At 62.5% G+C, this 24,231-nt stretch overlaps 3 protein-coding genes and 1 non-coding gene across 5 annotated transcripts; 1 reads left to right on the top strand and 3 right to left on the bottom strand.

The window, feature by feature from the left end:
- Positions 1-266: 266 nt before the first annotated feature.
- Cnn2 (calponin 2) lies at positions 267-6,551 on the bottom strand. The gene is made up of 7 exons (XM_021641809.2): positions 6,397-6,551; positions 3,837-3,958; positions 2,944-3,010; positions 2,713-2,850; positions 2,155-2,271; positions 1,908-2,054; positions 267-1,242 (listed from the first exon to the last, which is right to left on the bottom strand). Exons 1-7 carry the CDS (start codon positions 6,457-6,459, stop codon positions 976-978), a joined length of 921 nt encoding a protein of 306 aa, XP_021497484.1. The 5' UTR covers positions 6,460-6,551; the 3' UTR covers positions 267-975.
- A 407-nt stretch (positions 6,552-6,958) lies between these two features.
- Positions 6,959-7,065, bottom strand: LOC132648877 (U6 spliceosomal RNA). The gene has a single exon (XR_009587263.1). It is a non-coding gene; the product is annotated as a U6 spliceosomal RNA (small nuclear RNA).
- Positions 7,066-7,937: 872 nt separating this feature from the next.
- On the top strand, positions 7,938-15,338 carry Tmem259 (transmembrane protein 259). Of its 2 annotated transcripts, XM_021641849.2 has the most exons (11): positions 7,938-8,291; positions 12,407-12,661; positions 12,740-12,839; positions 12,912-13,022; positions 13,519-13,641; positions 13,710-13,810; positions 13,893-13,950; positions 14,026-14,109; positions 14,183-14,315; positions 14,435-14,534; positions 14,630-15,338. In XM_021641849.2, exons 1-11 carry the CDS (start codon positions 8,070-8,072, stop codon positions 15,056-15,058), a joined length of 1,716 nt encoding a protein of 571 aa, XP_021497524.1. In that variant the 5' UTR covers positions 7,938-8,069; the 3' UTR covers positions 15,059-15,338. The 2 variants fall into 2 exon arrangements, with proteins under 2 accessions (XP_021497524.1, XP_060227083.1); XM_060371100.1 differs by having other exon boundaries at positions 13,893-14,109.
- Positions 15,335-21,531, bottom strand: Grin3b (glutamate ionotropic receptor NMDA type subunit 3B). The gene is made up of 9 exons (XM_021641850.2): positions 20,759-21,531; positions 18,750-19,342; positions 17,322-18,354; positions 16,608-16,753; positions 16,413-16,528; positions 16,169-16,320; positions 15,903-16,067; positions 15,765-15,829; positions 15,335-15,652 (listed from the first exon to the last, which is right to left on the bottom strand). The coding sequence occupies exons 1-9, from the start codon at positions 21,455-21,457 to the stop codon at positions 15,352-15,354; spliced, it is 3,270 nt and encodes a 1,089-aa protein (XP_021497525.2). The 5' UTR covers positions 21,458-21,531; the 3' UTR covers positions 15,335-15,351.
- Positions 21,532-24,231: the final 2,700 nt, after the last annotated feature.

Genomic DNA, 24,231 nt, shown 5'->3' with positions numbered 1-24,231 from the left:
TGAGCGCAGAGGAAGGGGCGTGCAGATCCATACCTCTGAAGGTCCCGGGAAGGGGGAGAGTTGGAAAGAGGGCTTTAGAGTCGGGGTTTGGGTATGTATAGGAATTTGAAGAAGGCTGGTGAGGGAGACTCAGCCTCTTCCTCCACCCTAGTCCTGACCTCGGGTCACTCATCCAACCGGGCCTCCGTTGCCCCTCCTGCCCCCTGACTTTTGTGCAGAGCTTTCCCCTGCTTCTAAACAGCCCCCCCCCACCGTCAGGAATACCCTTTACTCTTAGAAACAGAGGTTTTTATTGGTTTTGGTCCACAGAATTTCACATTATCTGGCAGCTCAGGGGCCCCTGTGGGTCACGTGCAGCACTTTTGGAGGCGGACGGGCAGCGGAAGCGAGAGCAGGAACCAGGAAGGGCTGCAGGTGTGGTTGGGTCTGGCCTGCCTCAATTTCCTCACTGGGCACTGGGGGGTGGGGTCTGAGGGTCTTGGGAAAGCAAATGCAGCCCCTCAGTATGCCTGCGGTATGGTTAAAGGCCCGGTGCACACCCATGCCTCCCCCCACCCCGCATGGGGACAAACAAAACACAAAACCCCTTGTTTTATTTCGTTGACACTACCTGCAGTTTCCACGGGTCCGCAAACCACAAGCTCATGCGGAAGAGATGAAGAAACAGGAAACTGTTTGGGGCCACCCTCTCCCACAGCCTGCTGGCTACCCCAGCAAGGACCCCCATGTTCCCTGCCTGCTGAATCAATCCTGGGAAAGAAGCAAGGCACGATGGGTGTGTGTGTAGGGGGGAGCCTGTCATCCCAGCCCTCGGGAAGCTGAGGCAGGAGGATTGCAGCGAGTTCCAGGCCAGAGAGGGCTACAAAGTAAGGCCCAGTTTCAAAAAAACAACACAATGAAAACACAGAAACAGACAACAACAAAAGCCCCAAACCCCACGCAGGATGCTGAGGCAAGGAGCTAGCCCCTGGGTGCTCAGTAGCCGGCCTCCTCCGGGCAGTAGGCCAGGTACTCGGGGGCCTCAGCCCTGCTGTCACTGGTGGTCGGAGCCCCGTCGGCGGCTGGGCCCTGCGGGCAGTACTTGGGGTCATAGATCTGGCGCCCCAGCCCGAAGACCTGGCCGCTCTGGGTGGCGCCCTGCGCGTAGCCCATCTGCAGGGACATGGAAGAGTTGTCGCACTTGTCAGTGCCCAGCTTGGTGTCGTAGATGTGCCTCCTGGTCCCCGGAGCCGTCATGCCCACCTGGGGACGGAAGACGGGCATCAGCGCGGAGAGGTAAAGTGGGGCTCAGGAGGGGAACCCTGCATTCCCTCAGTATGCCCCCCAAAGGGAATTCCCAAAAGGGCTTCCAAAGCTTCAGTGAAAACCTTCTTTTGTTTCTTTTGAGTCTGGGGCTCTCGTGTAGCACAGGCTAGCCTCAAACTCTCTGTGTAGTCGAGGGTGACTGAACTCCTGATCCTCCTGCCCCCACTTTCTGAGGATGACGTGTGTGAATGCCAAGGACAGAAGGCAGGGTCTCACCCACGCTAGGAGAACGCTCTAGACACTGAGCCTTGCTGGGGGGCTCCAGATACCCTGGCACTCGGGAGGCTGTGGCGGGAGGCCTGGTGCTAGCTCAAAGATACCCTGAGCTACATAGTCAGGAGTCCTCTGCACAAAAATAAAACAGATTTATATTGTCCATTTCTAAGCCTCAATGTCCCACATTCTCCTTGCCAGCTAGGAAGCTCTTTCACCAGGAACAGAGACTTCCCCAAAACCTCATGGACATACCCACAACGTAATAAAAAAGTGAGACTATGGGGGGGGGTTGACATTTGGGGGAAACTGAGGTACAGAGCAGGGCTGCCACTTCTACAAGCATGCACAGTTCGGGCCACAGCCCGGGTGTCCGGGGCAGGACCCACCTGGCTGGCACACTTATTGGTGCCCATCTGGAGGCTGATGGTGCAGTGGTCCATGGGTGGTAAGATGTGGTTCTTGGGGTCATAGAGATGTCGCCTGGTGCCGTAGGCCGTCATGCCGGACTGGCTGGCACATTTGTTGGTGCCCATCTGAGGGAAGCAGTGGGGGGATTAGGGTGTGCCCCCCTCCCAGGCTCTGGAGCCTCCCTGGAGATCAGGGGATCAGGGTCCAGGCTGCCGTGGCACCCACCTGCAGCCCGATGACGCACTGGCCGGCCTTCATGGTGGCGTCATCAAAGTTCCTCTCCTGTTTCTCCGAGTATTTGACCCCGATGTCCACACCACTCTGCAGTCCTTTGGTCTTGGCCTACGTCAAGGATGAGGGGAGCCGAGGCCCTCAATCCAGGTCCACAGAAGAGACTTCTGTTGTCCCCCCTTCTTCCTGAACAGCCCACGCCTCTTTACATGCAGCAGCCTTGCTGTGCCCTTCAGCCTTAAGTGCTGGGCCCCCGGCCTCCCCAGCAGATTCTCCACACCAAATTCTCCTCTTGCATCAGGTGCACTGATGCTTGTTTTGTTTTGTTTTGTTTTTTTCAAGACAGGGTTTCTCTGTGTAGCCTTGGCTGACCTGGAACTCGCTCGGTAGACCAGGCTGACCTCGAACTCACGGAGATCCGCCTGCCTCTGCCTCCCGAGTGCTGGGATTAAAGGCGTGCAGCACCATAGCCCGGCCGGAGCGACCTGGGTGTGTCTGGTTCGCTGTGCGCCTCTGGACTGCGTGATGCTAGGCGGCCCGGCCGGAACTCACCTTTCCCGCCAGGGCAAGCAGAGACACCTGCACCTGCGTCATATTCCCACTCTCGAACAGGTCGTTGGCCTCAAACAGGTCCACGGGGTTCATGCCGTAGCTGACCATGGCCTTGATGAAGTTGGAGAGGTTTTCCAGCTGGGGGCGACAGGGGCAGGGTGGTGAGCGGGGACCACAGACCCCACAGGGGCTGGGCGGGCTGTTCCCACCCTCCGCCTGTCAGCTACTCACCTGGTGCCAGTTCTGCATAGAACGATTGATCTTGGGGACAGAGCCCGGCTGCAGCTTGTTCATGAGTCTGGGAAGAGATGACCCATGACCCCATTGGTGTCCTGGGCAACCTCACTGCCGCTTCCCAGCCTCAGTTTCCCCTCACCCGCCAAACAAATCTGCTGACCATGGATGCTAAGAATGTAATCTTGAACCATGGAGTTTTAAGAAAACTGGGGAATTTTGATTATATTTTTTTCATGTGCACAACTGTGTCCAAATGACATGGAGAAATTTCCAGAAGGAAAGAGAATGCTCACAGCCAGGGCGTAGAGAGAATACAATACTGTAAAGAAACACCAGACAGGGACAGAGAGACATGGGGCGAGAAAGGGCAATGAGGGGCTGAGCAGAGGGCTCAGAACTTAAGGGTGCATGTTCCAGGCCCCTGGGTTCATTTCCCAGCATCCACATCAGGCGGCTCATGGCCAGCTATAGGGGATCAGAGCCCCCTCTTCTGGCCTCTGCAGGAAATGCACTCCTGTGCGCATAAACACGGGCACACAGGCAAAAACATAAATAAAAATAAACTGGCTCCGAGCTTAAGAGCACTGGCTGTTCTTCCAAAGGTCCCGAGTTCAATTCCCAGCACCCACATACATGGTGGCTCACAACCATCTACAGTGAGATCAGGTACACAGGCACACGTGCAGGCTGAATGCTGTATCCATAATAAATCTTATTTAAAAAAATAAAAAATAAAGTAAACCCTAAAATAAAATATCGAGACATCACAATAAGCTGAGAGAACGAAAAACAAAAGGCAAGAAAAAGAAAAACAGAAAGCAGAGACCCACAACAGCTCTACAGCGCGGAGAGCTCAGGCTGAGGTCCGTGTGCTTGTCAACACTCACGTGCAGAGGATGACCCCATCTTTCAGACCCTTCTGGAAGTCGGGGCCAATGGAGAGGCCTGTGAGTCCCTCTATCCAGCCTCGGAGCTCGGCTTCCTTCTGGGGGTCATATTTGGACAGGAGCTGGAGGAGCAGAGAGCATAGTGCTGAGACGGGGTGCTGAAGGCCCCGCAGCAGCTTTCTGAGGCTCGAGGCCAGGGACGGCGGAAGAGGAGGAACAGGCGGCTGAAGAGCTCCCTGACCACCTGCCTCCTCCTCCCCAGCCAGCGCAGAGGCCATGCACCGCACCGTGAGGAGCATGCGGGGTCAGCACTCTCTGCCCACTGCTGCGCTCGCCCCATTCCTCCACCCCCACCCCTCACTCTGGGCACTTTCTGTAAGCGGAGGGCTTCTCTCCTCTCTGAGGACACCGCCCAGAAGGCTCTCCACGCACTGTAGTGCTGGAGGCTCGTTCCTTTTCATGGCCGAGCAATATTCCAGCTGGTGGGCCTCCCCCGGAGGCCTGTCCTCACCTGACTGGGTTAAAGCCCCAGATGCTCCCGACTCACTAACTTCCCACGGGCTCATACCTGCCCGCCCCTGCGGCGGGCAGCATCCCAGGCCACACTGGGAGCCCTTAGCACTCCTGCGGCAGACCCTCTCATAGGGAGAATGGGTCCTTCTCCATCCTTCCCGGGGGACTAGGAGGACCCAGGAGAGCTGCCCCTGCCACACGGAGAACCACAGTCGACTCTCAGCTCTCCAAGCCTCAGTCCCCCAACCCCACCCCCTGAGGCAGGGTTTCTCTGTGTAGCCCTGGCTGTCCCGGAACTCACTCTATAGACCAGGCTGGCCTCGAACCCAGAGATCCACCTGCTTCTGCCTGCTGAGTGCTGGGATCACAGGCTGAGCCGTGCACCCCACCCGGCTTTTTATTATTTTTTTTAATTATGCCTCCTGTATTTATTAGGGTTTGTAGATTACTTCTTTTTAACCTATACCCTAACCCCGAGTGCTTGGGATTAAAGGCATGCACCGCCACCTCCAGCCCGTTTCCCTACCTCGCCTGGGCCCATCTGGGATTTGTGTCTAAGGGTCTGCTGACGGGAGCCCTCTTCCCCATTCCTGTCTTTTTAAACCCTTTGAAGTAGGATTAGCTGGGTGCAGGGTGGACAAAGGAGGAGGCCGCCATGGCCAGCTGCTCCCACACCCAGGAGCCACCCTGTCCTGCAGGAATGAGCCAGGACGGGGGGCGGGGGGAGGAGAGCAGGGTGCCTGGTTCAGCTGGGCTACATCCCTAGCAGCTCTGAGGACCAAGGAGGAGGACTGGGCCCAGTCCTGCCCACTGCGGCCACCTCCCTCCCCCACTGCCCTTCAGCGCATTCCTGCCCGCCCGGCCACAAACTACCAGGAATGTGGTGGCCTCCCGGGTCTAAATCAGGACCAGCTGTTCCCCAGTGGTCAGGCTCCTCAACGGGACTGAACGAACCCCCACCGGATATGGGTCAGCCGGGGGTAAACTGAGGCACGCAGGTCGGGCAGAAGGATCTCCGGGTCTCCCCTCCCAGCGGAAGATGCAAGCCTTCTGTGACCCCTGCGGGCTGGTCGAGGCCATTCTGCGTTCCCCAGCTCCTCGGAGGGAACCTGAGCCCTGGTCCCCGGTGTCGCTCACACGGACCTGTCCCCCAGCTACACCCCCAGCTCCTAACCGCTCCATCCTGGGGGCTTTCCTGAGATCTATCTGTGTCTTGTTTTCTCTGTTCCAGGGAGGCGCCCAGCCAGCCCTGCAGGCACAGGGCAAGGCGGGTGGGAACTCAGACAGCGACTTAGGAGGGCAATACTGGTGACTCCTAAGAGTGCAGGGAAGCAGCTCTGCCTCTCGGGCCACTGGCAGCTCAGCGTGCCCAGGCAGGTTGCCCGGCTTGCTGACTCTGAGGTCTGCATTCCCAGGTGCCAGGTGGGTGTGTGTGGTGGCAGATCCACCTGGAAGGTTTCCGAGCGTCAGGCCCGAGCTCCCCTGAGTCTGGGGTCAGGCTGTGGAGGGCTGTGTGGCCCTCCAGAAATGTCCATCTCCCTAAAATCGGCGCCTGGCCGGTTTAAGTCCTGCCAGGGGGCCACACCCTGTGAAGGAAGCCGCCGGCCCCGCCCCTCCTGTCCCCAACCTCAGCGGCTGGGGGAAAAGGGAAGTTTGGGCAGGTAACTGGGGTGGGGGTAGGGGGGTGGGGAGCCGGGGAGCCGGGTCCTCCCGCACCCCCAGCTCGCCCGCCCGCCCGCTCGCTTACTCTACGCGCGGCCTGTATTACCTACGTCCCTCGGGGAGCTCAGGGCGCGGGGAGACCCCCCAAGGGGTGCGAGAGGTCCAGGGACCAGGCTGGAGGAGAGCCCCCCGGGATGCGGAGGACGCGGGGGCCACCCCGGACCCCGCCGCTCCCCGGAGCACCCCCGGGCCCCCCGCCGCTCCTCGGAGCACCCGGAGCACCCTCTGGGCCCCCCCCCCCCGCCGTCAGGGCGCAGCCCAGCCACCCTGGCCCCGCTTCGGCGGCGGTCCGCGCGTTCGAGGCCCGCGCCCTGCGCGCACTCACCCGGTTCTTGACCTCGGCCGAGAGCCCGTAGGAAGGGCCCTTGTTGAACTGCGTGCAGCTCATGGCGCGGGAGCCGGCGCGGGACGGGCGGACGGAGGCACCGGCGGTGGGACCGGCGGGGGCGACGGCCCGGGCCAGGCCGAGCGCCGCCCCCGCCGCCGATTGGCTGCCCGAGCCAATGCCCTTATAAGGCGCGGAGGCGCCGGATTCCTGCGGCCGCAGCCGCCCGGGACCCCCGCCCGCGCGCCGGGCAGGTCCCCGAGCCTCCGCCCGGCCGCCGCGTCCGGCTCCCAGCGCCCCCGAGGGGGCCCGACGCCCGCTCCGGCTGCCCCGGGGCTCAGCCCGGGAACTCTGAAGCGGTGGGAAAAGAAAAATAATCAAACAACGACAGACTGCCTCCTTCCAACCCTGTCCCCGCGACGCCGGTCCCGGGGGGCGGGAGACACGGCTGGCCCTGCCGAGGTCCCGAGTTCAGGTCCCGGCGTCCACACTGCGGCTCGCGGCCGCAGGGACCCGGCGCCCCCTCCTGGCGGGCAGGCGTGCGTGTTCCCGGCTGAGGGCGCAAAATATGGAACGCTTCACGAATTTGCGTGTCATCCTTGCGCAGGGGCCATGCTAATCTTCTCTGTATCGTTCCAATTTTAGTATATGTGCTGCCGAAGCGAGCACAAACGCCAACCTCGCTCGGCCGGTATTTAAAGTGGCAGGACCGAACCACTTTTCACGTAGAGGGGTCGGAGTCGGTTTGTGCATGCGAAATAACGCCGTCGGGCGCCAGAAACGAAAAGATCACGCTAGGAATCGGCGGTGACTGTAGTTATTTGTGCAAGTAAGCGCTCACAGATTAATTAATAGAGCCGTCTGAGAGGAGCGCGCGCCCGGCGGAGCCTTCTGGGAAGCTATATGCAAATACACGGGCGCCACGAGGCTCCGCCCCTCAGCGTGGACTCCCGCGCTGTCGGTGCTCAGGTGAAACTCTATGCTAATAAGCTATGCCCGTGGAACTCCCGCGCAAGGTGGGCTTCCGGGAGCCCTATGCTAATATCCGCATCGGCCCCGCCCCTCGGCGAGGCTGTGGCCATTGGGAAGCCCTATGCAAATAGACTTACGGGCCTGAGTCTCTGCCCCCTTTCATCTTCCGCTAATAGGAAGCGCTATGCAAATGTCGGCCAACGTCGCCCAGCCCCCGAGTCCGGGCTGCCACGGCTGAGGGAAACTTTAATGCAAAATAGCCTGGTGCTGAGACCACGCCCCTCAGCCCGCTCGCGGCTAACCTGGAGCCCTACGCAAATTAAAGGGACTTTACGCGACACGCGGCTCCACCCCCCGGCCGTGCCTCAGTAGGTGGGAAGCCCTATGCAAATGAGCCGAGCAGTAAATTGGACTCCACGTGACTCCGAGCGAAGTTTGTGATTAGTGGCCAGGCTCCGCCCACCTCTTGTGGTTCCCAGCCTCAGGCCCAAAAGCCCGGCCTCCTGGGGCGGCCATGGCGATCCCAGCGTGCCCCGCGCACGGGCGGCGCTCTGGCCCGGCGCTCTCGCCGGCGTCGCTGGCCGGACGGACGCTAGCGGAGGCGCAGGCGGCGGCGGCGGCGGCCGGGGGCTGCGGGGGGTATCCGGCGGCCGGGACGCGGCGGGGGCAGCCGGCGGCCGCCGGGGTGACACGGGGCGGTGATGTCGGAGCACGCGGCGGCCCCGGGGCCGGGGCCCAACGGGGGCGGCGGCGGCGGCGCGGCGCCCGTGCGCGGCCCGCGCGGCCCCAACCTCAACCCTAACCCGCTCATCAACGTGCGCGACCGGCTCTTCCACGCGCTGTTCTTCAAGATGGCCGTCACCTACTCGCGCCTTTTCCCACCCGCCTTCCGCCGCCTTTTTGAGTTCTTCGTTCTGCTCAAGGTGACCTCTGACCCCTGACCTCTGACCCCAGCTGTCATCCTCCCGCCCACTCCCACAGCTTCACCACTTGGTCCCTGACGCCCGCGTACCCTGATGCCAGTCTCACTGATGGCACCCTCTGGTCCCCACTTCCTCAACTCTCAGGCCCCGCCTCCTGTTCTTTGACCTCTGACTCTGCAGCCTGGGAGCCTAGGCCCCGTAATTTTCCACCGAAGACCAGAGACCAGAGCCCAGGATCCTCCTGGGACAGTATCCTGGACTCCAGGTCCACCCTCCTACCTGTCACTCTCATTTTACCCTGCACCTCCACTGCAAACACTATGGTCACTTCCATCCCCTCCTGAGGTTCCAGTGTAGACAGTCTCCTATAGCAGAGGCCCACCCCCACCTGTCATTCCCATCCCACCCTGATTCTCATCTGGGGAGAGTCTCTCCTAGTCACTCCCACACCACCGTACCCTGAGCCTCGCCTGCAGACAGTTCTCTAAGCCCATCTCTGTCACTTCATGGTTCTCAGACTCTTGCCAGGCCTTTTGTGGCTCTTTGGTGAGGTCACCTCACAAGGGTTAGCCACAAAGTCATAGCCAGTGCCCAGGTTGGCCAGGGTCCTCATGCCTGCGTAAGTCTTTGAGAAGCTCCCATAGCCAGCACTTGCCCTGGCTGTTGTGCTCCTGGGAGGCGCTGGGTTCTCAGTCACAAAGACTGCTCCAGAGGAATGGGCACCAGGCTGTCTCTCGCTGGGACCCTTGCCCATGACAGCTCTCTCAGGAGCTGGCTGCCATCTGGTGTTGGGGTACAGCAGGGTGGCAGGTGTGCTGATGTTGGAGACACTGCCTTTTCCCATGGCGTGGGTGAATTTGGGACTGGCTCCTAGCACTGCCCCAAAGCTGATGGTTTTAAGGGTCTCATAGAGGTATCTCAGGCATGGGCGCATGACAGATGTGGGGGTCCCCTCAGTCTCCAGTCTGTGGTCTGCAGAGGAGCCAGTGCTCCTTCTGCCTTCCACACCCTTAGCGTCTTGAGTGGCCGCCCTCGACTGTGGGAGCCAGATGTGTCTGATCAGATGTGCTGGATGACAGTTGACCCCAGTGCCCTTTCTTAATCAGGACAAACAGGCCATACAGCAGCCGGTTTCTGGGGCTGCTGAGGTTTTGGGGAGCCCTTATGCTGTGTTTCCTGCTCATCCTGCCTGCACAGCTTCTGCCCAACCTTCCTAGAGGGGCTGTGCCTGACAGCCAAGCCCTGCTATGACTGGAGCACTGTGCACCCTGTCCCCACCCCCTCCTGCGTGTCCGCTCCTACAGAAGCCTGGGGAAGAACTGCTGGACTTGGTGTCCCCTCTGCGGGCTTCGCAGCCTCGAGGATTGAAACTAGATAGACCTAGAGTGTGAGTCCCCAGGTGCCTGGACTAAGTAAGAAACTAGCAAGTGGGCGACCGCGTGATAGAGGGTTGTCACAATCTGGTTCTTTAGACCCCAAGACGGGGGCGGGTGTCAGCAAGGAGGAGTGGTGGCACCAGCTAGGTCCCTGCACTGAGTGGAGAGCTGCCCACAGAGGGTGCTGTGTGGCACTGTCGGGTGGGTGGGGATCTCCCGGCTGAGGCTGGTATCTGCAGCCACCGCAGGCATGTCTTCTCATCGCACAGGTGGCTGGGGTGACAGTGAGACACCCCTGCCTACAGGGTACAGGGTGACCTGAGAAGCCGAGGTCGTGGCATTGAGGTGTCTACAGGTGTTGATTTCCAGCAGCCCCCACCAGGCCAGAGTGACTAAGCCCTGAGTCTATGACAGCTAGTGGGCAGATGAGAGCAGTGCCCTAGGGCTTGAGTGGGATGCTGGGTAACATCGGGGGACTTGTGGACCAGCCAAAGCAGCCACACTGGGGACAGAGGACCCAGGGTATGTCCTCTTGTCCAGTGACCACCTCCCTCTGATTCTAGATGCCCAATGGGTAGAGGGAGAGCCTGGGACACAGCCCTCCTCCCTGCTCTTGGCCTTGACTGGCAGGAGTGGCTGCTCTGGTCTTAGCCTGGGGTGGTCAGCCTTCACTACACCTGATACAGAAATCCATTTCTTGCCCAGGGGGAGCCTCCCAGCTCACAGGGGTGGGTGTTGGCTTCAGGAATGTCCAGCTCCAGACTAGCCTGGTCTCAGTCCAGGCCTGGTCTCAGGCCTTCCAAGCCTGCTCTGCATCCTCCCAGGTCACTAGTAGTGACCAAGCTGTGTCACCAGACAGCAGAGGTCACCTGGGCAGCAGGCACAGCGGGGTGGGGAGGGTGCTGTGGTGCTTGCTGCGGCTGCTCTCTCAGGAGCGTGGTCTGGGAGTCCAGTCTCGTCATCCCTAAAGAGTATAGCAAGTTGAAAGCACACTTTAGGCCTGCAGGGCAGTCAGAGACCATCCTGGCCCTGATGATCCCTTCCCTCTACCCCCTGTTGGGCAGCTGGCACCTTGTCAGCACCAGGGCCCTGGTTATCATGGGCCTGCAGACTGCCAGGACCTGTGCTGGCCAGCAAGTATGTGGTGGGGAGCTATGTGTGTGGGGCCAGAGAGGAAGTGGGCTAGGCAGCTCCACAGAGTGCTGGGGTCCCCTTCAGCCCACGTGAGACATCCTGGGTTTGCAGCAGGTGACAGCAACATCCCTGGCCTGCACCGGACATGGGTTAGAGCAGCCGGTTCTCAGCCCTCCTGAGGCTGTGACCATTTGATACAGTCCCTCACGTTGTGGTGACCCCAACCACAACAGTTTTGTTGCTACTTTGTAACTGTAATTTCGCTACTGTCATGAACTGTAATGTAAAATCCCTGTCTTCCCATGAGCCACCCTGGGGTGTGCAGCAGGTGCTGAGCACATCCCTGGGCGCAGCGACATGGGCAGCGGTTCTCTGCCTTTGCTGTGACCACTTGCTACAGTGTCTCATGTTGTGGTGACCCCAACCACAACATTTTTGTTGCTACCTTGTAACTGATTTCGCTACTGTCATGAATTGTAATGTAAATATCTGTCTTCCGGTGGTCTTAGGTGACCCCCTCACATGAAAGGGGTTGCGACCCACAGGTTGAGAACTACTGAGTTAAGGACCAAACTCACCCCCCACACTGAGTAGGGAAAGAGGAGGAGGAGTTCTCGGGGGCTGGGACTCCTTGAGCCACTCTCCTCCAGCGTAGGGGTATTTGAGGTTAATAAGTAATATTAAATAATCTGTGATGACGCACTCCTTTAATCCCAGCACTCAGGGAGGCAAAGCCAGGTGGATCTCTGGGTTCGAGGCCAGCCTGGTCTACAGCGTGAGTCCAGGACAGCCAAAGCTGCACAGAGAAACCCTGTCTCAAAGGGGAAAAAAAGCATTTCGTTTATTCTGTGTGTGAGTGTGTATATATATGGGCGTACGCGCCCGCTGTGTGTGTGGAAAGGTCAGAGGACAGCTTCTGCTGTCAGATTCCTTCTTCCACCTTATGTGTCCATCCTGGGGATCAAACCCAGGTTGTCAGGCTTAGTGGCAAGCCCCTTCACCCAGTGAGCCGTCTGGATGGCCCGTGTATTTTTTTTTTTCCTTTCTTAAATGTACTTGAACATCTGTAGCGGGGTCAGTCCCAGCAGGGCACCCTGAACCCTGCAGGGTGTTGAGTGGAGCTCTTGCCCTCCATTCTTTCCATGCCAGGAGCTACCCCAGGGGTGAACCACCCATGTTCCCAGCATGCCCAGGGGCTCCTGGGTGCAGGGTCACCAGCACAAGCAGCCATTGGCTTTTCCAGGCAGGGTAGCCTGGTCCTGCTGACGTGCCTGGGCCCCACCAGGGCAGGTCAGCTGTGTCCTTGTGACTCCTGTCAGTCCCAGGAGCAGGGCAGAGGGTGCCTTGCTGGGGACAGTAGCTATTCTTAGCCGGTGAGGTCAGGGGCTCCGTCAGTGAGCTGCAGTGAGGCCGGGGTCCCCAAAGGCAGCCTTGAGTTGAGGCACCTGGTGGGCCTGAGACTGCAGGAGGGCAGAGGTATAGGGTTCCTTTGCAGAGAGGACCCTAGGCCGGCTACCTCCCAAGGAGGCTCAGGCAGCCAGAGCCTCTCCTGGCTGGGAAGGGAGAGTCCCTCCGCCCTGCTGACTGCCCCCACCCCACCCCCAGGCCCTGTTTGTGCTTTTTGTGCTGGCCTACATACACATTGTCTTCTCCCGGTCACCCATCAATTGCTTGGAGCATGTTCGAGATCGGTGGCCGCGTGAGGGCGTCCTGCGGGTGGAGGTGCGCCACAACTCCAGCCGGGCACCCGTGATCCTGCAGTTCTGTGACGGGGGCCTAAGTGGCCTGGAGCTGGAGCCAGGGGGCCTGGAGCTGGAGGAGGAACTGACCGTGGAGATGTTCACCAATAGCTCCATCAAGGTGAGCGGGTGCTGGGCACCCAGGCCGGGGTCACGCGCCCCCCGGGGTCTCACTGACAGCTTGCTTCTCTGCCTGCAGTTCGAGCTGGACATTGAGCCCAAAGTGTTGGAGCCACCAGGTGGCGCCGATGCCCTGAACGACAGCCAGGACTTCCCTTTCCCCGAGACACCAACAAAAGGTGTGCGGCCAGGTAGGGAGGGTGGCGAGGCCATGCCAGGGGGGGCCAGCTGACCGCTCTGCCTGTCTGCAGTGTGGCCGCAGGATGAGTACATCGTGGAGTACTCGCTGGAATACGGCTTCCTGAGGCTGTCACAGGCCACGCGCCAGCGCCTGAGCATTCCGGTCATGGTGGTCACCCTAGGTGAGGCAGCCCGCACCCTGGCGGTCTGGGGCTAAGAACAGGCGGCTGCACAGGGCTTCCTGGCCCCGTGCCCGGGAGTCAGGTACTTTACTACTCTGTGGGATCCATCTTCTCTCTTCCACCCTTGACCCCCGCACACTCGCTAGGAGAGAGAGGGGCGGATTATCATTAGGCTACTTCCTGCTGATTAGGGCCGTCAAGTTCCTTGGGGCGAGTTTGACCGTCACTGTCAGTCAGGATATCTAATTTCTTATTCCATTTTCCCCACAATACTACTTGACAGACTGCATCCGGGGGTCCTGGCATTTATTCCTCAGAAACCACGCCTCGCTCAACCAAGAGGCAAACCACAGTCGCTGCTATGAAGCAGCCTCATGTCCCCGTACCTGAGATTAAAATGGAAGCGTCTTTCCATGACATTTTTGGGGGTTTTAAAGAGGCCGAGGTTACACAGCTCTCACTACAGTGACCCATATTGACTGTCCTCCGTTGTCAGACCCCACGCGGGACCAGTGCTTCGGGGACCGCTTCAGCCGCCTGCTGCTGGATGAGTTCCTGGGCTACGACGACATCCTCATGTCCAGCGTGAAGGGCCTGGCGGAGAATGAGGAGAACAAGGGTGCGGCCCGGGGAGAGGAGGGGGGAGGGGGGAGCGGGGGCCTGGGCGCTCACAGCTCCCTCCCGCAGGCTTCCTGCGGAACGTGGTGTCCGGGGAGCACTACCGCTTTGTCAGCATGTGGATGGCGCGCACCTCCTACCTGGCGGCCTTCGTCATCATGGTCATCTTCGTGAGTGAGGGGGAGGGGCCGGCTCGGGAGGGGCCTTCGGGCGGCTCCGGGCCCCGCCCTGACCTGCCCCGTCCGCCCGCAGACCCTCAGCGTGTCCATGCTGCTGCGCTACTCGCACCACCAGATCTTCGTCTTCATCGGTGAGTCCCGGCCGGCCGGGGGGGGGGGGCTGGGCTCTCCCCAGGCCCTCATGGGCGGCCGCCCTGTGCCCGCAGTGGACCTGCTGCAGATGCTGGAGATGAACATGGCCATCGCCTTCCCCGCAGCGCCCCTGCTGACCGTCATCCTGGCCCTCGTCGGTGAGGACCCCCACCGCGCCCCCGCCCCCGCCCCGCCCCGCCCCGCCCGCGCCAACCCCGCGTGTCCCCGCAGGGATGGAAGCCATCATGTCCGAGTTCTTCAACGACACCACCACGGCCTTCTACATCATCCTCATCGTGTGGCTGGCCGACCAGTACGACGCCATCTGCTGCCACACCAACACCAGCAAGAGGCACTGGCTGAGGTGGGGAGGAGGGGCGGGGTGGAGGCAGGGCCGGGGACAGTGAGGGGCGGGGAGGAGGGGCGGGGTCCACGCCCGCAGGGGCGGGGCGGGCCGTGTGGCAGGGTGGCTTCTCTGCGCAGGTTCTTCTACCTGTACCACTTCGCCTTCTACGCCTACCACTACCGCTTCAACGGGCAGTACAGCAGCCTGGCCCTGGTCACCTCGTGGCTCTTCATCCAGGTGAGGCCGCCCCGACCCCCACCCGCCGTCCCCGGGGGGCGGGCCTGGCTGCAGTCGCGGGCCTGACCGGGGCCCTCCGCCCCTGCCGCCCGCAGCATTCCATGATCTACTTCTTCCATCACTACGAGCTGCCCGCCATCCTGCAGCAGATCCGCATCCAGGAGATGCTGCTGCAGCCGCCGCCGCTGGGCCCCGGGACCCCCACGGCGCTGCCCGACGACCTGAACAACAACTCCGGCTCCCCCACGGCCCCCGAGCCCGGCCCACCCCTCGCGCTGGGCCCCGGCTCCGCGCCCGCCGGCGGGGCCCCCGGGCCCGGCTCGCTGGGCGCGGCCGCCGCGGTGTCCGGCAGCGACCTGGGCTGGGTGGCCGAGACTGCCGCCATCATCTCGGACGCGTCCTTCCTGTCGGGGCTGAGCGCCTCCCTGCTGGAGCGGCGGCCGGCGGCCCCTGGCGCCCCCGACAGCGCGCGCCCCGACCCCGGACCCCCTCCGGAGGATGCGCCCGCGCCCGCGGGGTCCTGAGCCACGTCGAGCCTGGCTCCCGGCGGAACCGCGGCGGGGCCGGGGCGAGCTGTGGTCTGCAGGGAGGGGGCCGGCGGCCGAGGTTCTGGAGGCGGCCGGGGCGGGCGGCGGGCGAGGCCCGGCCGCCTGGTGTTCCCCAGTGCCTTCACACGGCGCCCGCACGGGGCCGAGCGCCGCGCCCGGACGCAGCTGGCTCAGGACGCGGGGCGCACGGTCCACGCTATTTAATTGCAGTGTACAGAGTCGTGTTTGTATATAGAATAAACTGTCGTGGACAGCGCGGCCTGTGGCTCTCAGCTCCCCGCGGGCGGTGCTCGCAGCAGGCGCAGCGGCCGCAGGCGTGCCCCGTCGCCCAGCCGGGCCCGCAGCTCCCCACGCCGCAGCAGCGCGCTGCGCAGCCTCTCCCGCGCCGCCTCGATGCGCCGCTCCAGCTCCCGCAGCTCGGCCTGCGGCCCCGGCCCGTTGGGGCAGAGCGGGGGGCCCGCCTCGCCGGGCTCCGGCCCGAAGCGCACGCGCCGCTCCCGCTCCAGCGCGCGCCGCGCCCGCCGCCAGCGTGCCGCGCCCTCGGCCGCGCGGGGCTGCTCCTCCGGGCCGCTGCGACAGAGGGGCAGTGCGTGCCTGTCGGTCCCGCCGGTCCCCTCCCATCTCCCGCCTGCCCCCCTCCCGGCCCCTTGCCAGCCTCCCCACTCCCCCCGCCGCTGCTCACCTGCGCTCCTCCGCTCCCTCCTGCGGCCCCGCGGGCGGCTCGGTGTTGAGGGCCCGGTGGATCTTCTGGGGGCACAGACACGTGTCTCGGGGTGCCCGGGGGCGCCCGCCCGCTCCCCGCCGCCGCCCGCCTCCTCACCTGGCTCGTGTGCAGCCAATACTGCAGCCTGTGGCCCCGGCGGATGCGCGGCAGCACCAGGCGGAAGAAGACGTGCTCGCCCAGCGAGCTGAGGAGCGCGCTGCCCAGCCCGAGGCACAGCAGCACGAAGAGCCCCGAGAAGTGGTCCACGCCCATCTGCAGCGTCTGCGAGGCCGCGGCGTCAGGCCCAGCCGGGGGTGGGCGCCCGCGCCCCCGCCCGCTCACCTCCGTCACGGCGAGCGCCCCTCGCCCGCGACTCCGCTCACCTCCGTCACGGCGATCGCCCGCTTCCCGCACGGCACCATCTTGTACCACTTGTCGTGGAGCAGGTCGATGAAGCCCGAGGACTTGTACCGGCTGATGAACTCGGACAGGTTGGAGGTGAGCGGCGAGTTCTGGGGCAGCCCTATGCCGTAGCCTGCAGAAGAGGGCGAGCGGCCCGCTGCAGCGGCGGGGGCCCCGCACCCCGCGCGCTCACCCCCCGCCCCAGGCCCCACCGCGCGCGCTCACCCTCGATGGCGAACGGTTTGCCCACGGTGAGCAGCCTGCAGTCCGCATCGATGGACACCTCGTAGTCCAGCAGCGACTTGTCCATGATGAAGGCATTGAGCTTGGGCGGCTCGCTCCTGCGGGGCCGAGCGGCTGGGCGGTCAGCGGGGCCGGAGCGCCCAGTGCCCCCACCCCCGGCGCCCCGCGCGCACTCACGTGAGCATGGCCACCCCGTGCGGCGTGGTGGGCGCGCTGTGGCGCCGCATGTGCGCGTACATCTCGGGGAAGCTGGCCTTGATGTAGGCCTCGGCGCTGCTCTCCCACACCGTGCCGAAGCGGAAGCCTTGGGAGGGGTGGTGCAGCTGCGGGGAGGGGGCTCTCAGCGGCGGGGACCGCGCACCGACGCCGCGGCGCCCGCTCCCGCCCACAGCCCGGCCTCCCGGGCAGCCGCCGAGGGGCCACAACAGCAGGCAGCGCCCAGCGGCAAGGCTGGGTGGGGGCACCTCCTAACGGGCTGGTGCGCCGCAGTCCTGAAAGCTGAAAGTCGGGGAACCCAGACGCGCGCCTGTCGCCCCTGCAGCGGGAGGCGGGGCTGTGGCGGTGCGGGTCACCCCAGCACCAGGGAGGCAGGGGCGGGCCGACCCCGGCCTCACCACTGTGGGATGGCAGCCTTGACTGCCGAGGGAGTTCCTCAGGAATGGAGGCGAGGGCAGGACTGAGGCAGGGGCGCCCAGCATGCCTAAGCCCGGCTTCTGCTCCCAGCACCACGCTTTGGCGTAGGAGCCTTCGGGGAAGGGAGCGCGCAGGACGCGGCCCTGTCCCCTGAGCCAGCTCACCCCACACACACACCACGCCCGCCCGCGGCCCTGTCCCTTGAGCCAGCCCCCCCCACCCCCTGCGGCCCTGCGCCTGAGCTCTCCCAGCCCCCACCTTGGGGTCGTGGATCCCGGACAGCTCCTCGAAGGTCTTGTCGCCCACCATAACGGCCGCCAGGTTGGCTGTGTAGCTGGACAGCACCAGGAGACAGAAAATGGCCCAGAGGTTCATGAGGAAGCGCCCGGTGGGGCACTTGGGGGTCTTGCTGGAGACCGTGCGCCCGAAGAGGATGGCGTAGCACAGGTTGAGCGCGGACGAGTAGGAGAAGACCGTGCCGCGGTTGCGGCCGCGCGGCGTGAGCCCGTAGGGGCTGCGCCACTCGTACAGGGTGAGGAAGAGCGCCGTGAGGTGCAGGGCGGCGAAGACGCCCACCCACATGGACCAGTGCAGGGGCCACATGAAGGCCCCGATGGGCGAGGCCGTGTCCCGCGCACGGACCATGATGCCCAGGCTGGTGGAGAAGAAGGGGCTGGTGAAGTCCACCACCCGCGAGCGCGCCGAGTTGATGCTGAAGCTGGTCACCGCCATCTGCGCCCGGCCGGCCAGCAGGTCGCCCACCAGGCCGGTCCAGCGCCCGTCGCGCAGTGCCCCGTACTTGCCGTCGCCCACGATATACAGCTCAAAGTCGAAGGCCAGGTCCTCCGCCAGCCGCTCCAGCAGGTCGATGCAGTAGCCGTAGCAGCACCTCCGCAGCGGGCGGGGCGCCGAGCCGTTGGCCAGCGCCGCGAACAGCGCGTCCAGCCTGGCCGAGTCGTTGGTGCCCGGGTCTAGGCACAGCTGCCCAGCCGGGCACTGCCCGTCCTCGTCGGATTCCCTGGTGAATACAAACGGGTGCTCCACGAGGGTTACCACCCGCAGCTTCGGCCGGGCTTGGGGACCGGGCGGGGACGGCACTCGGCCGGCAGCCGCCCCCGGCCGGAAGTCCAGCCGTCCGTCCCGCCAGCTGCCCACCGTTGCCCAGGCTGGGGCCCCCCGCGGGTCCCGGCGCAGGCTCCACACCCGGAAATGCCGAGACACGTGCACCTGAGAAGATCCTGCCACCCGCACAGCCCCTGTGTGGCCCTGGAAGGACGTGTTGCCCAGGAACCTGTGGAGTACAGGGGACAAGACCTGTCAGCCAGCGAGGAGGCGCACCCCTTCAACCCCAGCACTCAGGGAGGCAGAGGCGGGAGGATCGTTGATTTCGAAGCCAGCCTGGTCCTCAAAGTGAGGACAGCTGGGGCTACACAGAGAAACCCTGCCTCGAAAAACAAAACAAAAAACCAACAGCAAAAACAGAATTGTCTTGACTCTGAGAGACCTGCCCCTCGCCCAGCAAGCACCTGCCTGGAACCCGTGGGAGAGCCAGGCTTGGGGATGAGGGGAGAGCCATCCAGTCCTCTAGGTTCCTCCGGGGGCACCCAGCCCTCAGATTCCCGGACACACAGGGGACAATGCGAGGCTGTGGGTTGGAGGCCTCCCCCCAGGCTGGGCCCTACTCACCCAGCCAAGGTGTGCCCCGGCGACTTGGGCCCCACGGCTTTCAGGGCCTCACAGTTGACCCCATCTGGAAGCAGGACGCGCTCTGGGTGCACAAGGGCCATGCGGCTGAGTGCCCGAGCCACTAGCTCCACCGTGTCGCGAACGGCGGCTTCCAGGGAGGGGCGCTCGCTTTCTCCCAGCGCCAGCACGCCAGGCGGCAGGCCAGCTGTGGGCAGGGCCTCGGCAGAGAGTGGTGTGCCCAGCAGCCACTGGGTACCCGGCGGTGCGGCCTCTAGGACCTCCCGAGCGTGGGCAGCGCTGCAACCCAGGAGGACGGCCGCAGGCGCCGGGCCTTCCCTTCCCTCCGGAGCCCCCAGCAGGGCCAGGCCAGCCCGAAGACTGCCATTCCCACCGTCCAGCCGGGCCAGGTCCAACACAAACTTCGGGGGTTGGCCAGCACGGCTAGTCCACAGTGTCACGAGGCCAGCAGGGTCCCGGACGCGGCAGAGGACGAGAGCGATGTCTTCCCAGGCATGCGCCTGTAGCAGGGACACCAGCACGTCCAGGATGGTCTCCAGGGGGCTGGCCCAGTCCAGCTGCAGATGGAACGGGGTCTGGGGAGAGGTGGTCCGGTCAGGGCTGTCCATCTTTGCATCCACAGCCCATCCACCGAGCCCGTCAAGGGAGCGTCTTGAAAGCTGGCCATTATCTTGCCCCCCTTCAGCTTACCCCAGTTCTAAGTCCTTCCGTAGCTCCCCAGGACCCTCTTTTTGATTTTTTATTTTTGAGAGAGAGAGAGAGATCTGCATAGCTCAGGCTGGACAGCCTTGAATTCGTGATACTCTTGCCTCTACCTCCAGAGTGCTGGGGTGGCCAGCATGCACAGCTGCTTCCCGTGTAGGATGCGCTCGGATGGGGTGCAGGACTTGGGCAGGATGGACTTGTGCTGTGCCAAATGAGCCTTGAGCCCTCCCTTGTCTTCTTTTGTTTGCATGTAGCATTTCACCAGCTACACTACCAAGTCTCTGCAGGTAAATCAACTCCTAGACATTCTTCAAAACCCAGCTCCTCTGGTTCTTCCACGTTGCTCTCTCTCTCTCTCTCTCTTTCCCACCCCCTCTCTCCTTCCGTCTTGGCCTAGTCCCACCCCACCTCCCCAGGAGTCCTTTGGTGCCCAGCACACTCAGAAAGTTCTCAGGAGGTTGTGTTGTGTATTTGGAATACAAGGCAGCCCAAGACACCTAAGCCCCATAGGGTGCTGCCTGGCAGGGACATGGTACTGAGCGTGCCACAGCTCTGTGTGGGGAGGCCAGGCCAGTCCCAGAGGAGACAGGGCTGGCTCAAAGGCTGCAGCACACACAGGCGCAGTTCCCAGACCAGGAAGCAGGCAGGGGTCATTGTCAGGTTAGGTCTGGAGGCTTCCAGCAGATCTACCGAGAACCAGGGTCACTGACAGTCCTAAGGGGCTAGGGGCTCCCTGAGAGGAGGACAAGAGGTCCCCCGTGACCCAGGGACCTGGGAGCCAGACTGCAGGTGGGTATCTCTGGATGAGGCCCTTTTGCTGGCCTGCCTTGGTACGGGGTGGGTTGGCCAGGGCCAACAGCAGATACATGAGACCCCGTATCAGGAAACAACCCAATAGGGTGTAATGACACATGCCTTTAATTTCAGCACTAGGAACGCAGAGGCAGGTGGATCTCTGTGTGTTCAGGGCTAGCCTGGTCTACACAGTGAGCAACTGTCTTGAAACATCATCCTCAACAACAAAAAGACATCCGGGGGACTGACATGCGGAGGTGGGGATGACCTGCTCGCCCCAGGGCTGGAGGCCGCCACAGAGCTGTGGGAAGGGAGTTGCCTGACGGGAGGGAAAGGCTGGCTGGGCTCCTGGAAGGATTTCCCACACTCTCCAAGCCCGGGGAGAGGAGAGCGGCGCACGTCCCAGGGAGGAACGCGCCGGCCCGGGGTTGGAGAAGTGGGGCTCGCCTCACCGCGCCCCAGGCCCTCCCCCACCCCGCACTCCCGCGTACCGGGGCTCCGAGGGGCGCGCGCGCCTCCCTCCGCAGGACGCTCAGCACCGGGGTCTCGGTGGCGGCCGCCAGGAACTGCAGCAGCCGCAGCTCCGGCCGCGCCTCGGGAAAGGCTATCGAGGCCACCACGCCGGGCGGTGCCAGGACCTGACACAGACCCCGGGCCAGCGACGCGGGGTCCCGCTCGGGGGACGCGACCGTCACCAGTTCCAGACTCCAGTTGTTCGGCAGCCGAGGAGCAGGGGTGGCCAGAGCGGCCAGGACGCGGGCGCGGGCGGCTGGCGCGCGGGGCAGGAGCGCGGCCAGGCGCACGGAGCCCCCGGCGGGCGCGGGGACCCCGCAGGGCTGAGGGTGGGCGCTCGCCACCGGGAACCCCAGCGCCAGCCCGAGCCACAGCGTCCACACACGCTCCATCCTGGGGGAAGGAGGGAACATCCAGGCCAGCCCCGCTCCAGTCCCTCTGTGGGTCCCGGGCGCCGGCGTCCACGGAAGGAGGAGCTGGGCCGCTGCCTGGGTTCGCTGGGCAGGGTTGGGTGATGCTTCCACCGCCCAGGCCAGGATGGAGCTCCCAGAGCAGCCTCTAGCCAGCCAGGGAGAAACTGAGGCTGCCGGAAATCTGTAAGGCTGATCTCCTGTCCTCCAGCCCTGGCAACAATCTTGAATCACAAACTTAAAAAACAAAGCAGCCAACCAGCACATGTATTTCTGTCTTGTGTTTGTGGGGGAAGGTGAGTTCCACAGCCCGCCTGAGGACGGCTTTTGGGGATCTGTTCTCCCTGTGGGCCTTGAGGATCAAAATGGGGTCATCGGATTTGGCAGCAAGTGTCTTTATCCACTGAGCCATCTCCTTGGCTTTCATTCTCTTTTAAAATATGTGTTAGTGACAGGCGGTGGTGGCATATGCCTTTGATCCCAGCACTTGGGAGGGAGGCAGAGGCAGATGGATCTCTGAGTTGGAGGCCAGCCTGGTCTACAGAGCCAGTTCCAGGACAGCCAGGGCTACACAGAGAAACCCTGCCTCAAAAAACCAATATTTATTTAAATATTTTTTAAATATTTTTGTTATTATTAGCAGCAGTAGTAGTATTCTTTGTAGACAGGATTTCATTACCTAGCCCTGACTGGTGAACTTATTTATTAGACCAGGCTGACCTTGAACTCGCAGAGACCTACCCTCTGGCTCCAGAGTGCTGGGCTTAAATTGTTTGTTTTGTGTGTGTCCGTGAGTTTGAGAACAGTGCTCTCAAGGACCATTGGAGCTGGATATAAGCCACTCAGCTTGGAACCAAAATTGTGTTCTCTACAGAAGCAGTCTGAACTAAGCTCGGAGCAATCTTTCTGGCCTCCACAACTCTTTCTTCTTCAAACCCCAGTGCCCAGTGCCTTGCTGTGGGAACCATTGCCACCACACGCTCATCTTCCTGTGGACAGAGTACCTCAATTCAGGCATGGACAGGGTAGACCAGTTCAGTTACTCCTGTGCCTCAGGGCTTGCATACAGTAGGCACTCTATAATTGTCTGAGTGATTGCTCACATTTCCTACTTCCACCACTCCAGAACCTTCTGCAGCTCCCCTAATTCAACTGACTCAGTTGTCGTCCAGTGTGGCCTGAAGGCTCAGGGGTCAAAGGCTTCTGGCAGCCAGGAGGCCCCCTGCTGGGGACACTGTTCTTACAGGCAGGGGCCAGGTAGGGCATTCCCCCCAAGATCCTGCATGGCAGCCTCCTGCAGAGAACACTCGCCCTGATGAATGAATCCACGCTGCCCCGCCGCAGCTGTCCCTCCAAAACCTCGTTCTCCTTGCAGAGCCAGCATTAAAGAAAAACCATCCATCAAGCAAATAAAAATGCCACCAAGACCGACTTCCCTCTGAGCCAGCTTGGCTGAGGTAGCAGGCTGTCTAGGCTCCTGGCCAGGGCTCTAAGGTACATCAGGCTAGGGGTCCTTCAGGGTTCCTGCCTGGGCCAGCCTGCCCCTGGTTGCCACAGTTACCATGCCACTTCAGAGCTCCTGAGGGCACGCTCCCTGAAGCTGAGCTGCCACTAGCCATCATCCTCTTGAATGGGGCTAAGCCCCACTGAAATCTGCCTTTTGTGGGCACCATTATCGGGCACTCCTGGGTGTCTGTTCTAGCCTGCCCGCTGATCACGAGACAGCTGGACTGCAGGCTTGTCCAGGTCATGGCCACTAACCGAAGGGCAGAGTGGGACCTTCCACTACAGCCAAACCATGAGAACCCTGCATTTGAGGCTTGTTTTGGAGGTGCGTGTGTCTGACCTCCTGAAACCTGCTCTGGACACTTCCTGTCGTGGAATCCTGCAGGAGTCCCCAAGGTCGCGCCCCGCTTTGGGGCTAGCCTGTGCTGCACCCATCCCCCTCCCACGGGCACTGGGGTGTGGTCTCTGCCTCCACCCTGGCACGCTCCTGCCAGCTGACGGTGTCTATGAGTCTTGGTCCAGGGTGCTCCCCTGCTCCTAAGCCTGAGGACACGGAATTCCCGCAGCTTGGCACTAACCCAGCCTGATAATCACCCTGCAGCCAGTCAGCAGGGGGAGGCCAGGGCAGCACAGGTAAGGGAGTATACCCGAGGCCTGGCATGGACGCCAAGGCAGGGGACCCTGAGCTCCAGGCCAGCCTGGGCTAGTGAGATCCTGGCTTGGGTGGTGCAGGGATCCGGAAGCTGCCTTTCAGGTCAGCCGCAGGTGAACAAGGACCAACGCTGAATGCCAATTCGGGGGGGACCCCACATCTACCACCGTCCCCCCACCAGAAGCTGAGGCATTATCAGGAGCATAATGGACACCCCACAGAGGGGACCCATGGGTGGGGGCCCTCACCCATCTGAAGGGTCTGAAGGGAACCATGGCTGTAAAGTCCAAATGTGCATGCCTCTTCCCCAAACCATCCTCAGGAAGCAGGGGCCGCTGGAACAAGCCAAGGGATGGAGGGGTCAGGCTGTCTGGTCAAGAATGCAATGAGCCAGCTCAGTGGGGAAACTGAGGATGAAGTGCTGGGCTGAGGACCCAGAGGTGTGTCACACGAGGCTGCGGTTCCTCAGGGGACGGGCACACCTTGCCACCAGGTGGTGCCCGGAAGTGGATGTCCTGAGGGCATTACGGGTTCCAGTGAGGTCAGTATTGGCACCCTCCCGAGCTGCAGCGGCGGCGACGACAGCTCTGCTAAATCACACGGATTTTCTGGATCGTTAGGCACAGCTGTCAGTTGAAGGCAGCTTTCTGGAAGGTTCTGTTGGTATTTGGGCTGGACTCCAAGCTCCGGCTGGCAGCAGCCCCAGGATGGTATGTGGAAACTGAGCTTTGGATGCCCATGATGGTTGCAGGGAGAGGGGACTCGTCAGGCCCTCAATCACCACCACCTCCCCCCGCCCCCCCGGGGCCTCTGGCTTAGTATACATGTCCCCTGGTCTCCCAAACAACACCCAGCCAGGGGACAGAACAGCCAAGGCATGAGA

The sequence above is a fragment of the Meriones unguiculatus genome, chromosome 17 (assembly GCF_030254825.1).
Source record: "Meriones unguiculatus strain TT.TT164.6M chromosome 17, Bangor_MerUng_6.1, whole genome shotgun sequence".
Taxonomy (NCBI): domain Eukaryota; kingdom Metazoa; phylum Chordata; class Mammalia; order Rodentia; family Muridae; genus Meriones; species Meriones unguiculatus.
This window is presented reverse-complemented; position numbering and strand designations above follow the sequence as displayed.

Bases quoted from the DNA above. Each gene is read 5' to 3' on its own strand.
- Cnn2 (XM_021641809.2), bottom strand. From the start codon at position 6,459: ATGAGCTGCACGCAGTTCAACAAGGGCCCTTCCTACGGGCTCTCGGCC. The intron at 2,851-2,943 runs GTGAGTAGCTGA...TGTCGCCCCCAG, and splicing joins CTATGCAGAACTGGCACCAG to CTGGAAAACCTCTCCAACTT. The intron at 2,272-2,712 runs GTGAGTTCCGGC...TCCTTGACGTAG, and splicing joins TGCTTGCCCTGGCGGGAAAG to GCCAAGACCAAAGGACTGCA.
- Tmem259 (XM_060371100.1), top strand. From the start codon at position 8,070: ATGTCGGAGCACGCGGCGGCCCCGGGGCCGGGGCCCAACGGGGGCGGC. The intron at 12,662-12,739 runs GTGAGCGGGTGC...CTCTGCCTGCAG, and splicing joins TCACCAATAGCTCCATCAAG to TTCGAGCTGGACATTGAGCC. The intron at 14,316-14,434 runs GTGGGGAGGAGG...TTCTCTGCGCAG, and splicing joins AGCAAGAGGCACTGGCTGAG to GTTCTTCTACCTGTACCACT.
- Grin3b (XM_021641850.2), bottom strand. From the start codon at position 21,457: ATGTGCTGGTTGGCTGCTTTGTTTTTTAAGTTTGTGATTCAAGATTGT. The intron at 18,355-18,749 runs GTGAGTAGGGCC...TGTACTCCACAG, and splicing joins CCGGGGCACACCTTGGCTGG to GTTCCTGGGCAACACGTCCT. The intron at 16,068-16,168 runs GTGAGCGGAGTC...GCGGCCTCGCAG, and splicing joins GGGCGATCGCCGTGACGGAG to ACGCTGCAGATGGGCGTGGA.